The 13,683-nt window shown below is 35.3% G+C and overlaps 1 protein-coding gene across 22 annotated transcripts in view; it reads left to right on the plus strand.

Moving 5' to 3' along the window:
• Nucleotides 1-13,683, plus strand: part of MEF2C (myocyte enhancer factor 2C) — a 174,592-nt gene that overhangs the window by 76,436 nt on the left and 84,473 nt on the right. For 15 of the 22 annotated variants that reach the window (XM_032335773.1, XM_032335778.1, XM_032335777.1 and 12 more), the window contains one exon: nt 320-515. In XM_032335773.1, the coding sequence (XP_032191664.1) occupies nt 462-515 (54 nt within the window). In that variant the 5' untranslated portion in view covers nt 320-461. The remainder of the gene's footprint in view (nt 1-319; nt 516-13,683) is intronic. The other 7 variants (XM_032335774.1, XM_032335786.1, XM_032335772.1 and 4 more) reach the window with 1 other exon arrangement.

The following is a 13,683-nucleotide window of genomic DNA, read 5'->3' on the forward strand; positions in this document are numbered from 1 at the left end:
GGTGAAAATAGTCACCTAATTTCATTAAAAAATATTAAGGAACTCATTGCAAAAGATACATTTCAGGTGTTAGGCTTTGAAGTATAGTTTTTGTCATTTAAATGACTTGTTAAATTACTTATGAGATTATTTTAATTATAAAAACAAACCGTTCCTTTTTGATATCCTCCTACATGGGATAGACCATGTGCTTTTAGTACTTATTTTCATTCATTTGATTGGCTTACTTTCATATAGTTCCTTTTTAAATTAGACTATGATTGCTCTTATGAAAACGCCTTTCTGTTAAAGTGGTATTTAATTCTTCTCTTTCTTCCAGCAGGAACGAATGCAGGAATTTGGGAACTGAGCAGTGCAAGTGCTGAAGAAGGAGATTTGTTTGGAGGAAACAGGAAAGAGAAAGAAAAGGAAGGAAAAAATACATAATTTCAGGGACGAGAGAGAGAAGAAAAACGGGGACTATGGGGAGAAAAAAGATTCAGATTACGAGGATTATGGATGAACGTAACAGACAGGTGAGTGGGGTAAACTTTTTCCTGTACCATCATTTACATAGACTATTTATTACATTTTCTCCAGGTATTTTAAAGATACTGAAAACATTTGAACTTAGAAACATCCATTAAGAGAAGTTTCAGTGAATTAAATGTGGCCAGTTTAAATGCTAATATTCTAACATGTGTAAAGGGGGAAAAAAATCACCTTGTCTGTTAGACAAATAGTTTACATATTAATGATTGTTCACTTTTTATTTCAACATAAATTTTAAATGGGAATTGTATTTCTGTAATACGAATACCTTAATGATTAAGAGTTAATAAGCATAACATTGCTACACTGCATGCATCATCAAACAAAGATATTCTTAAATGCATAGGAATGAGGCCTTTTGTGGTCATCCATTTAAAGGTTTAGAATATAGGCTTATAAAAACGGCTTTCATTGTATTCACAGTAAAAGAGACTTTGAAATGTATCCACAATATTTAGTATTGCACTGACAACAATAAACACTCTCACAAAATATTAGTAACTTAAAACATATATATATAATATATATAAGTATATTTATATAAATATATAATAATACACATATAGGCAAAAAACTATTAGTTAATTCATGCCATTATCTTTAAACCATGAATTTGATAAACAAAGAGGCAAATGATGTTACAGTTTTTTTCTACAACTCCATTGATAATGCTGTATGATCCCATTAATCTATCCTAAAGAATTTATATATCCAAATGCTCTCTATTCAGCAAAGACATGTATATCATAAATATCTATGATTTGACTATTTTTCTTCACTCTTGGGGAGAGTGCATTTAGTTATGTGATATAAGGAGAGTTGGGTGGTTGGTATGCATTCTGATGTTAAATTACAAATAATGGGAGAAATTATGGTAAAGCCAGATTCCAGCCATTACAAATGGATAATGGAACCTGGAAAACAGGCATTCCTTGACCATGGAGAGAAGAATGTTTTACCTGTTGACCATTTACTCTGGGGAAAGCTAAGAGGATAACTTCCAATATGTCCTCACCAGACAATACCCCAAATAAAGACAGTCTAGCTCTCCAGTTGTCCCTTTCTGTCTTATTGGAACTGCAAGTGAGACTAGAACTAATTCATGGTTTAAGTTTTTTTAATATTTTTTCCAGTTTTATTGAGAAGTAACTGACATACATCACTGTATAATTTTAACACATACACTGTGTTGGTTTGATTTATATATATTTTTGTGAAATGATTACCACAATAGGTTCAGCTAACATCCTTCATCTCATATAGATACAATAAAAAGAAAATAAAGAAGAAAAAGGAAAAAAAATTCTCCTTGTGATAAGGACTCCTAGGATTTACTCTTTTAGTAACATTCCTTTATATCATACAGTGGTATTAACTATAGTCGCCGTGTTGTACATTATTACATCCTTAGTACTTACTCATCTTGTAACTGGAAGTTTGTACCTTTTGACCACCTTTATCTGTTTCTCCTTCCTCCCATACTCCTCTTCTGATAATTGCAAATCTGATCTCTTTTGGTGAGTTTGTTTTTTAGATTCTACATATAAATGAGATCATACAGTCTTTTCTTTCTTTGTCTGACTTACCTCACTTAGCATAATGCCTTCAAGATTCATACATGTTGTTGCAACTGGTAGGATTTCCTCTTTTTTTATGGCTGAATAATATTCCTGTGTGTGTGTGTGTGTGTGTGCGCGCGCGTGTAACCACTTCTTTATTTGTTCATCCATTGATGGACACTTAGTTGTTACCTGTGTAAATTATAATGAATAGAAGTTGTTCATTATGCCATCAAAGCCAGTATGTCATTAAGAGATAAAGAAACTTTTTAGATTTAAATTTTTGTAAATTTAAATTATTGTATTTAAGGTATATATGACTTGAACTATTTTTGGCTGAAAACTGAGCTAAAGGATAAATAAAGGTTTATGATGGATTTCTTCATTGTTTTCCTACATGTTTATTGCTATGGGTCAAGCCAAAAATAGCAATTCTGTCAATATAAAACCACAGTATTTTTTAGCTGGCTTACAACTTGAAATTAAGATTGAAATATTGAACACCATGTACCATTGACTCTTTAGACTGTTATTTGGACTAAAATCCATTTGGAGTATAGTCAGAAATTATATGAATTTGTACCTACATTTCATTAATAATGCCAGGTAATTTTTAGTTTCATGAAATTCATTGTATCTTCCTTTTGCTTACAAAGAGAGAAGAAAATTTTTGTAGGTTGAATTCATGGAGTTTTCATTATGCTTTATAAAGGAACATAAAATTCACACAAGATGCAAGAATTTTAGCACATTCTTTTGAACTAACAATTGAACGTCTTTTCTTAATTTAAATGTGGCTGTGTCTACAGTTGCTGTTACTCTCATCCATGTCAGAAGTCTTAAGTTTTAGAAGAAAAATTGTTTAAATCCAGTTCAGTTATGATTTTTTAATCCTGATGATGAATTTCTTGATTTTATTCTATAGAAATATAGGATCTATGTAGTCTTCTCCACATTGTAGGTTCAGCAGGCCCTTCACTCATACTCTTAAATCAAATTGGTAAAATTGAAAACTGCCATGTTTTAGTGTGTATTTTGTGATGATTTTAGGTGGCTATTGACAGTCTCCAACATCCATCTTACTTATACATGTTTGTTATGTGTACCACTCACCTACTACAAGAGCAGTCATGAGAGCCTGAAAGATGTAGGTCACTTCTATAATCAACACTACCAAATCTGCAGTAACAAATCATCCCAAGTGTGGAGGCACCCCTGGCCCTGGGCTTCCTTTAAACTATGTGTTCACGTGTTGAAAAGAAAAATGGTAACTGTTTTGCTCTTTTTGAAGCTTCCCCCACTGCAGACTCCCTAATAGAACCTCACACAATGGTTCACTGTCATCTTTTCTTAAGAAGTAGTAAAAACCTGCTCTGCTTTTGCAGGTGTTTATTTAGCTATACAGAAAACAGGATGTGTTTTTACAGAATAAGAAAGAGAGACATAAAAGTGTGAAATGAAATATTATAAAGCTGATGTGTAAGTTGAATATCATTAAGAATTAACATTGCTATAAAACAGAGCAGCTAACTATTTAAATTGAATTTTATCCTTCCTCTGCCTTTCATAATGGAAGTAGGGAGAACAACTAAAATTCAGAAACTCCAGGTGTATACATATAATAGTTTAAGAGAAGGAAAAAAATTAACAGCTCTTTTTTTTTCAAAATTTGTCCAGAGTTTCTGAGTTTATGAAAACTACTTATTTCTCAATTTCTCACTTAAACTGGATGGATCTCTTAAGCCAGTATGTAAAAATAAATAAAATCATAAATTTTTAATTAATCTTAAAGAAATTTTCAGTCAGCTTAATAAAAACAACATGCACCAAGAATTACATATGTATTCTTTCATTTCATTCTTATTAACCCCATTTATAGTTGAATATCTCATTTATTTATTAAATCAACAAATAGTATTAGATTGCAGCGTGCCTGACATTAAATATTCAGGGTAAACCAGACAAATCTTATACAGTTTGTCATCTGCCACAGAAGTCAACAAACTTCTCCTATAAAGGGCCAGAAAGCAATATTTTTGACCTTGTGAGCCAATCTGAATAAAACTTTACTGACAAAAATGGAACAAGCTGTACTGGGCCAGATTTTGTGGATCCCCGGCTTAGTGGAATGACACAGAAATGAAATGTGCAAATATATAATACAAATGTTGTAAATAACGTGCTACGAGTGAAATTATCAAAGTGCTATCAAATTATGACAAGAGCTGCTTTATTTAGATTGGGGATTAGATGAAAGGTCTCTCTGAGGAAATGCTGAAAGATGGGAATGAAGACATGAGTCAGAGTTAGGCAGGTGACAACATTCCAGATGGAACAATATTTGCAGAGCTCCTTAAGAACGGAAAGAGCTTGCTAAGGAGCCAAGGGAAAGCTCGTGGAACTTGAGTCTGATGTGTATGACTTTAGAGAGATGAGAGAAAAGATTAGATGCTAGGCAGGGCTCAGATCAGGCAAAGCTTTGAAGTCAGATAGTAATAGGAGGTGGTAGCCAAGATTTGGAGCCCACATCTTTCAGATTAAAAAAGTAAAACAAAACATGCTTTTCTCAATTATGTCATGCTGCATCCTGTGTAATATAATGGCTAAGAGCATGGTTTTGTGTCTTTGCTTTTCCCAATTACGTCATATTGCATCCAGTATAACATAATGGTGAAGAGGATGGTTTTTAGACACACACAAACCTAGTTCTGCTCCCAGTTCTGCCACCTACTAGCTGTATTAACCTCCAGCGAGTGCCTTAACCCCTTTGAGCCTTATCAGTTCCCTCATCAGTAGAGTGAGGGTTAAAAAATTGTACCCAGCTCCTCAGGTCACTGGGATAATCAAATTAGGGGATAAATGTAAAGCATCTAACATACAATAAATGCCCAATAAATGTATCTATTAGCTGTTCCTATTAAGATTCAGGCTCTTTAAACCATTAGCTGTTAAAAGTTAATGTGACTTCCATCAAAACAGCTCCTGCGCTGTGTCACACACTAGAGTCATACCTGAACCTTCATTTCAAGAAGGTTTTACCTTTAAAAGCTATCAGGGAGCTGGAAGGAAAAGTGGAACAGAGCAGAGCAGGAACACAAAGGAGGCTTTGGAAGCTCACAGGGAGTGAGAGAATCCTTTCGGAGCAGGAGCAGCTGATGGCAGAGGATGGCTCCTGGACCAGAAGGAGAATCACAAACATTTGTAGAGCAGGGCTTGTGACAAGGATGGAAAGCAGTAGCTTTCGAAGCTCTATGCTTGTGGGACTTTTCAAATGTATGCTACTGACGAAGTTATTTTGAACTACTTACCACCGTTTTTATCACTTCAGCTTCCAGCTTATTCTAACACTACAATTTCAATGTCTCCATCTGCGTTCTTTGTTTCTACCCCCCTGAAGTACCTTCAGCAATCAGGCAATAATATTACCCTCCTTCATATGGTCCCGGTAAATACGCCCCTGAAAAAGCCAGATTTTTTTAATGACTTTTGTCTTTGTATGACTCTTTTTACAAACAGAATAGACTTAGAAATCTGTGATGTCAGTTGTATCAAGAATAAAGTAATATAAAAATTAGGCTTGCTTAACCTAAACATGTTTATACATGTATGGTTCTATTTTAAATTTTCAGCTTCTCCACTTTGAAAGGATAAGAGAGGTGAATGCAAATGCATTTGTGTGACTTGTTATAAAAAGGCATTTAAATGTTTGAATAATTATAAGGGAAAAAATATTTGCCAAATAACTCAAGGTCTAATATAAGAAGTTAAGGGAAAAAGATTTTTAAATGTCTTAAGCTCTCTTCTATCAGTTCTGGCACACTAATGGTTTTTGCCAGCAAACAAAATTTCATGTAATTATCAGTGCAATAACTGGAGCACAAATGAAAGACAATTAGCAGCATTCTCCTGTTAATAGAACAAGAGAATCCCCTTATGACTAAAAAGAATTCAGAGATCGTAGCTGTTAAATTTTCTCACTTTTTCTCTTTTCTTATGTCCCTATGTCAGTTTCTCTGTACAACTTATAAATTGCCTTAAATGGGCTCAAGAAAAAAATCCTGGAGAAATATGTTCAGTGTAGATACAACATATGAACAGTTTCTACAAATGGATGTTTTTAAACTAAATCTGATATTTTTTAAAGTAAACTGAATAAAAGATTTACTTATTTCCTCAAATGACTCTGTTTTAAAAAGAAACGAATGTTACTCCTTACTTCTCCTGTTTTCCACTATTTTAGGCAGTTCTTAGAATTTAAGCTGAAATTTCAGGGGGAATTTTTACTGTAGTGTTCCTTCAAGGTGATATCCAGAATACCAGTAAATAAAAGGCTAATTATAGTTCTAAACTTGAGAGTAACAACCTACTAACCTACTCGTTAAATGTAAGGAACAAGATAATTTAGAAAGACAAATAAATTGCTTCAAGAAGTAACTTTGTGATGAATCCTGAACCAAGAGTCAAAGAACAGAGTAATCTAGACATATACATTTTCTTTTATCATTTGCACAAACAGAATTTCCAGAATCATTAGTTGTTTGTATGCATACCAAGTAAGTATGTATTATTAGAGAGGCAATTATACTTAAGATACTATCAGAGAGTTATCCATGTTTCTCAATGAATGTCTGGAACCTTGTTTTAAATTAGGTGAATAAAAAGTTCAAAAAAATCACCAAAGTGTTGATTTAAATCTAAAATAAAATCCACAAATACTTCATAATGATGATTATTAGTGTCATTTCTTAACAGCTAACTGCCTCCCCTAAACTTGGTTTTAATATATAAAATCAGGGTGTATCATAGTAACATATTAGCACATAGTAGTACCTTTCAGAATTGAATTATAGGGTCTATTGATGCATCCTGTGGATGCCTACTTAAAGGTTCCCCATGCACATAAGTTAGATCATTCTTTCATTTATCTTAAAATCACCAAAGGGAAGGGGTGCCTGGGTGACTCAGTGGGTTAAAGCCTCTGCCTTCCGCTCAGGACATGATCCCAGAGTCCTGGGATGAAGCCCTGCATTGGGCTCTCTTCTCAGCAGGGAGCCTGCTTCCCCCTCTCTCTCTGCCTACTTGTGATCTGTCTGTCAAATAAATAAATAAAATCTTTAAAAAAAAAATCAAAGGAAAAAGTTTTGTTCAGAGAGCTGGAATTACTAGTGATTGAAGAGACTGAGAAAGGAAACCAAAAGGAAAAAAAATACACTTTTGAGAGTTTCCAAATCAAAGAAAGCAGTAGCTAGAGTGCTCAGATGTACATTTAACAGCTGTGACATCAGGTCATTCGTTTCTATTCTATTCCTAGCAATTTAAAAACAATTCACAAATGGTCTCCCTTCTATATGGTTGAATCTTAGAGATAGCACACCACACCCTTACTATGCATCCCGTACATGTGGAATAGTTTATATTTGTATTGAATAGATAGATCTATTCCTTTACTACCAGAGAAGTACTGTCTTAGATGCTCTCAAACTCATTCATTGACTTTCCTTTGATAAGGAATCTAAGAGAGGCCAAAAGTTGCACAAGGCAAAAGGTAATAGTTTCCTCCATGTACTTGAGGGCTTCAAGATGTTTTGTTGTTTCAGTTCTGATTTGAGTATCTCATACCATTTCCATTTAAAACCATGATTTAGAAAAATCCTGATGCTTGTATTTATTGTATCTCAATGGTTTTAAGTAGAAAGTTGGGATTGAATGGACCTTCCACCTCTGCAAATGCTCGCACACCCCATTCTGTCTGTGACAAGTCACCTTTTGCTTTGCAAATGCACAAACGCTGTGACATTGTATTACTGAGAAACCAACCCTAAAAATATTAACATTATAAATAGACCACATAAACCAAGAGGTTTTTCCAAACTGTAGATTAAAGAACATGTTGCTAATTTTTTTCAAAAACTGTGTCCTTTGCCGTCTAGACCTCCTCTAACATTGTAATTTATTCGTTCAAAATGAGCTCCTTTAAAAATTATTATTATAATAGTATTTTTAAAGTTTACATCCTCACAGACTCTAATTGAAGAAGGTATGGCAATGCCCCCTCCTCACTCCAGAATGATAGCTTTGGTTGAAAAAGAAAAATAACATAATTAATTTGAAGTAAATGAAATTCCATAATATGGAATAGGTATACTTGCATTTCTTTTGAAATAAGTTGAACCACTAATAAGAATAAGAGAACCACTGTAAATGTTTGGAATTTTGACTTTTAATTTTAAGTTGGAACAGTTTAGCTTAAGAAATCACTAACATTTAAATAACATTTCAACAAACGCAACTGTTTGGAAACTACAACGGAGACAGCCTCCTGCCTTCTGTCTTGCGAGGATTGATTTGGAAGGCCCTGAGGGAGAAAATATTGGAGTTAGGAGGTAAAACTGAAGCCATCGTGGAAAGGAAGAAGTTACACTCTTCCTGTTATGACAGGAAACGTAGACAAATGTGCTTCCTGAGCATTTGCTCAGCAGGGAATGAAGTAGTCTTTGACCTTTACCTTAGGTACATTTTGGCTTTGTTAAACTAGTAAACATGTTTTTGCCCCCAAAATATTAGTCTGGTTTATTTGATTCTTCTCAGATTCAAATGATACATTTTAGGTATATGAGGTATAAAGAAACAGAGGTATTTATTTTGTGACTGCATCCACAGATCGAATTTAAATAAATCAGCCTTTTAACGAACCAAGGAGACCTGAATGGCTCATATAAAAAATTAAAAACATACTGCATTATAGCCCCCTCTTTTTAAAACCCAGAATACTCTTAGGCTTAAAAATGGGCTACAATGAAATCTTTTAAATCCTGGTAAGTTTAATAATTGTAGACCATCTTTCTTCCTTTTCCTCCTACGGACAGATATATCAGAAATCAGCTACTATAAGTTTTAAAATGCAAACCCTGTGAGTTTGTGAGTAAACACTCAGGTTTATTCATATGCATTCAATTACTTAACTTTAATATAACTCATTGTTCAATATTTTTGCCCAAGAAGTGTACAGTGCACAAAATTTAAGAGTTTTATTTGGGGGGTAAGAGGTTGACTTAGGTGAGGGGTTGGTAGAGTTCTGAATTCCACACACTACATTCGCTATTTTAATCTTTTTATTCTGTTCAGAGTTTTAGGAACTACTGCTTGAAACCCCTTTGGAAATCCTGCTACATTGCAGTGAAACACGGCTCAATTTGCTTGAGGCTAACGAGGACAATAGTCCTCTTTGCAGCAGAACACACTGCTGTCTCATCCTCGCAAGTTATGCTGGAGGGTTACAAGCACATGGTAGCAGTCTGCTTAAAAGAGTCCCTCACTGCTCTTTAAAGAGCCTTTCATTTACGATGGTAGGCCCCGTCATTGTATAAAGGAGCGCTTGTCTAGAACACAAGTCTGCAGTGGCATTGCTTCCTCCCACCGAGAGTAATCATCAAGCCTAAAGCTCGCAAGCCTTTCTAATGACAGACTGAATTAAACAAAATAAAATTGAAGAGGAATAGTTTAGAACAGTTGTACCATTACTTACTGTCAGGAACAAGCCAGGGGAAGAAAAAGAGCATTTAAGAGGGCATTTCCCTTTTTTTCAATTAGAGATTGTCGCTGCAGACTCTTGACTCCATCCCTAACCCATTAAACACATAGGAAGACTGTATGGCTGTGGATTAGAGACTGCATTGTATCTATGAACTGTCCGTCTTGTCCTTCATTAGTCACTCTGTTTCCTTAACCAGGAGGAAACTGAGAGATTATCTATGCTGGGGGTAAGGAGGAATGGATCTAAAATATTTTCATAGGATGAGGGTTATATTTATCATGACTCTAGTTGGACAAAAAAAGAGAGAGAGAGAGAAAACCTCAAAACTTTGAAAGTAGAATTCCTTGGATACATTTGTCCCAAATACATTGTAAAACAAAGAAACTAATAATTACTTTATGAGTTAAAGAAATGAGTAAAAAGTTCTCCATTCATTGAGCAGTTCAATTAGGATTCTGTTGACCGTATTCTGAGTGATGGAAAGAAGTGTTAGGGACCCATAGATTAAAAAATGGTTGCTTCCCTCAGTAATGCGTTGCAAGTTGTTTTTTGAGTTAGGACTCGGTTATTCTTGTAGATGTGAGAAGCTGCTCTTTCCAAAGGTCTTTTCTTTCATTTATTTGGAACTTTCCTGTAAGGTGCAAGTACTCCCACAGTTACTATGGCAGGAAAGTTCTCCTAAGGTAACTTTATGAACAAAGCCGAGATTGGGGGTGAACGGAGCAGACACACATGTGGTGTGGAGGCTCATTATTAAATGTCCTTTCTGTTACACAGTAGTCAAACTAATCTCCCTGCCCCGTAGGAAATGGTACAGGACTTGTCCTCTGTTTTTAGAACTTGATATTTACATTACCTGTGTGTAAGTCGGAGTCCCACCTTTTTTTATTCCGCCTGTAAACAGACCTGTATTTTTTACCAACCAAAATGTTTCTCATTTTGTGAAATTTAAATAAACATTCGTAAATATAGAACTACTGCATGCCCACTAGTGTATACATGTGGTTCCCGCTGGCTTTAGTGGGAATGACTGGAGGTCTTGAGGGCAGAATTGGCTACAGTGTCCACACAAAAAGAGCTTTGATTTATTGTCAGAATGTAGAAGCCAACTTCTTCTCAATTTTTGTATTGTTAATATTTTTTACGTTAACCTAGAGAGCTATCGTTACCTTAATTAATAAGTTATGCACTACTTTGCTTGTACTCATCAGAACTGCTGACAATTCTTAATGTATGTATGCTGCTCAGCCAACGGTTGATGGGATCCATGCTGTGCTGAATGTCAGCCCCTGAAATGCCTAGTTATCTAAAAGAAGGAACACTGACTAATGGAATGGAGAATGAATTTTGTGTGAAGAGGGTTCTATTTCTAATTCATCCAGGAACTAGCTTTGTGACCTTGGATATGGCAATTCATGTCTTTGTGTACAGTGTCATCTAAGAAATGGGATGATGAACTGTACCATATCCTAACTTGAAAGAGACACTGTCAAATGTAGTGAGATAACTTATTATAAGGTCTTTGAACTTATTAGAAAAAAGTCACCAGATAAAGTCAACACTTATCTAAAAGCAATTATAAGAAACAAATCCACACACAAATTTTAATTTCTCTACTATTCAGTTTTACCAAATGCGTGTTTTCCCAGTAAATTACTATGACAAAAAAGGAAAATAACAATATGAAATTTTGCTGTCTCAGCGGCAAATTTTCTATTAACATAGTTAGATCATGCATAGAAAGTTATTTTTAGTCATTCATTTTGGATTGCAAAAAATGTGTAATTCCTCCACCCATCTATCCATGCATTCATTCATCAAATATTTAGCCAAGTATTGTCCTGGGACCTCAGAGTACAAGATTGGAAAAGAGATGTTCTGGGCTGTCAAGGGAAGTTCAAGGTCTAGCTGAGAGAGAAACTCTAGTCTAGAAATAATAATGGTTAACACAAGTTGTCAGGTTCTAGGACAGCAATCTTTTACAGTATGTGACAAGAAATAACTGAGCCCAGTGCATCAGAGAAAAAAATACTATCTGCCTTGTATAGTGTTTCAGTCAACAAGTCACTTACACTTTTATTACAGCCTTAGATTAACTCCCAAGACTCTGTAAGATGCTTCGTATAACCTTCATTTTACAGGGGAGGAAACCGGGATTCAGAGAAGTTAGACAATTTACCCAAGAGCACACAGCTCGTAAGTGGCAGATCCTAGACTTGATTTTTAATTCCCATGTTTTTGTTTCTATGCCACACTGCTTCTTTAAAAACATTTTAATAAGATGAATTATATCTACCGTTACTTTTCTATGCATTTTCAGCACTGCCCAGAATTTAATATTATAACTCAAATTCTTTACAGTCTTTGTAGCTTAACTAGCTACAAAAAGTGACAGTGTTTTATTTCTTGGAATATAGAAATCAGAGGTGATTATGATGCCGTACTTCTGAGACTGAGTAACCAAAACTTAAGGCATCCTATAGAATGAAACTGCAAAAATAGATTCTCGTTTTGAGCCATATTACCATTCACTCAGATCTTCCCCTTGATCTAGAAGCCTGTGCTACCTAGGCATTGAATCTGAACATCTAAAATCTGAAATAAATATGTTAAAGGTTACTCTAGTCCAGCTTCCTGTTAATTCAGGAACACCTACACCTTCCTCGATAAACAGCTGTACTTGAACATGTTCAGGAATGAACTGCTTCCTACTTTATGAGCCTAGATCCACTCTTTGGCAATTCTCCTCACTAGATTTTCCCCTGTTTTCAGCCTCTTCAAAAGATTTTCGGCAGGGGCGCCTGGATGGCTCAGTTGGTTGAGCATCGGGCTCTTGGTTTCTCCTTCTGAGTTGTGGGATCCAGCCCCCTGTGGCAGGCTCCAGGCTCAGCCATGAATCTGCTGTTAAGATTCTCTTCCTCTGCTCCCCCCGCCCCCCCCCCCGCCCCAGCACACACATACACATACTTGCGTGCACACTCGCTCTCTCAAATAAATAAATAAATCTTTAAAAAAATAAAAGATTTTCAGCAGTGCTTTCTAGTTCTGGTCTGTAGAATAAAACGGAGTAACTCATCTGCCTCTTCGCGTACCACAAGTCTTCAGATCTTGGAAAGTGTTCAGCATATCACTTTTAACCATATTTTTCTGTATTAAACATTCCAGATTGCCTCAGTAATTTCTTTTTTTTTTTTAAGATTTTATTTATTTATTTGACAGACAAAGATCACAAGTAGGCAGAGAGGCAGGCAGAGAGAGAGAGGAGGAAGCAGGCTCCCCGCTGAGCAGAAAGCCCTATGTGGGGCTCCATCCCAGGACCCCGATATCATGACTTGAGCAAGGCAGAGACTTTAACCCACTGAGCCACCCAGGTGTCCCTCCCTCAGTGATTTCTAATGCAAAATGTTTTTAGATCCTACATCAACCTGTTTGCTATCCAATAGACACTGATTTTGTCAGTATCATCTTAAAATGCAATGCTCAGAACTAAATACTGTGCCTAAGATTAATTAGTACTAACAAAAGATCATTAGAATTATTAATTTCCACTATAACTTTAGATCTTTGTCCCCAAATCAGCCACCACATTAATTTTCTTCCAACCCAAACCTGTAGAATTGTATTTTTTAAATATAAACGGAGACTCTAAAATTACCTGTATCATCATGCTATTTGTGACCAGCTTTCTAGTCCGTAGCAAGAGTTACAGATAGAGACTCTACCAAATTTATGTTAATACACTGGTCTGATAAGCATCTTCATTTAAACCAGTGATAGAAATGTCCGAGACAGAAGAGTTACTGAACTCTATGGCCCTTTACTAGAGACTTTCCCCTTAAACTTAACACTGATCAATCAATTCATATTTAAATCCTCTAAATTACTACTAGCCAGTCTCAATTCTGTAATATTGAGATGAGGATTTTATCAAATACTTTGCCGAATACATGTTCTTTGACAATCTGAACTGGAAGGTTCAATAAATTCTTGCTCAAAGAATGCAGTCATTTTGAACTCTTAGATCCTGCCCCTTTATCTCTGTATCTTGTGACTATAAAA

Source organism: Mustela erminea, chromosome 3 (genome assembly GCF_009829155.1).
Source record: "Mustela erminea isolate mMusErm1 chromosome 3, mMusErm1.Pri, whole genome shotgun sequence".
Lineage (NCBI taxonomy): Eukaryota > Metazoa > Chordata > Mammalia > Carnivora > Mustelidae > Mustela > Mustela erminea.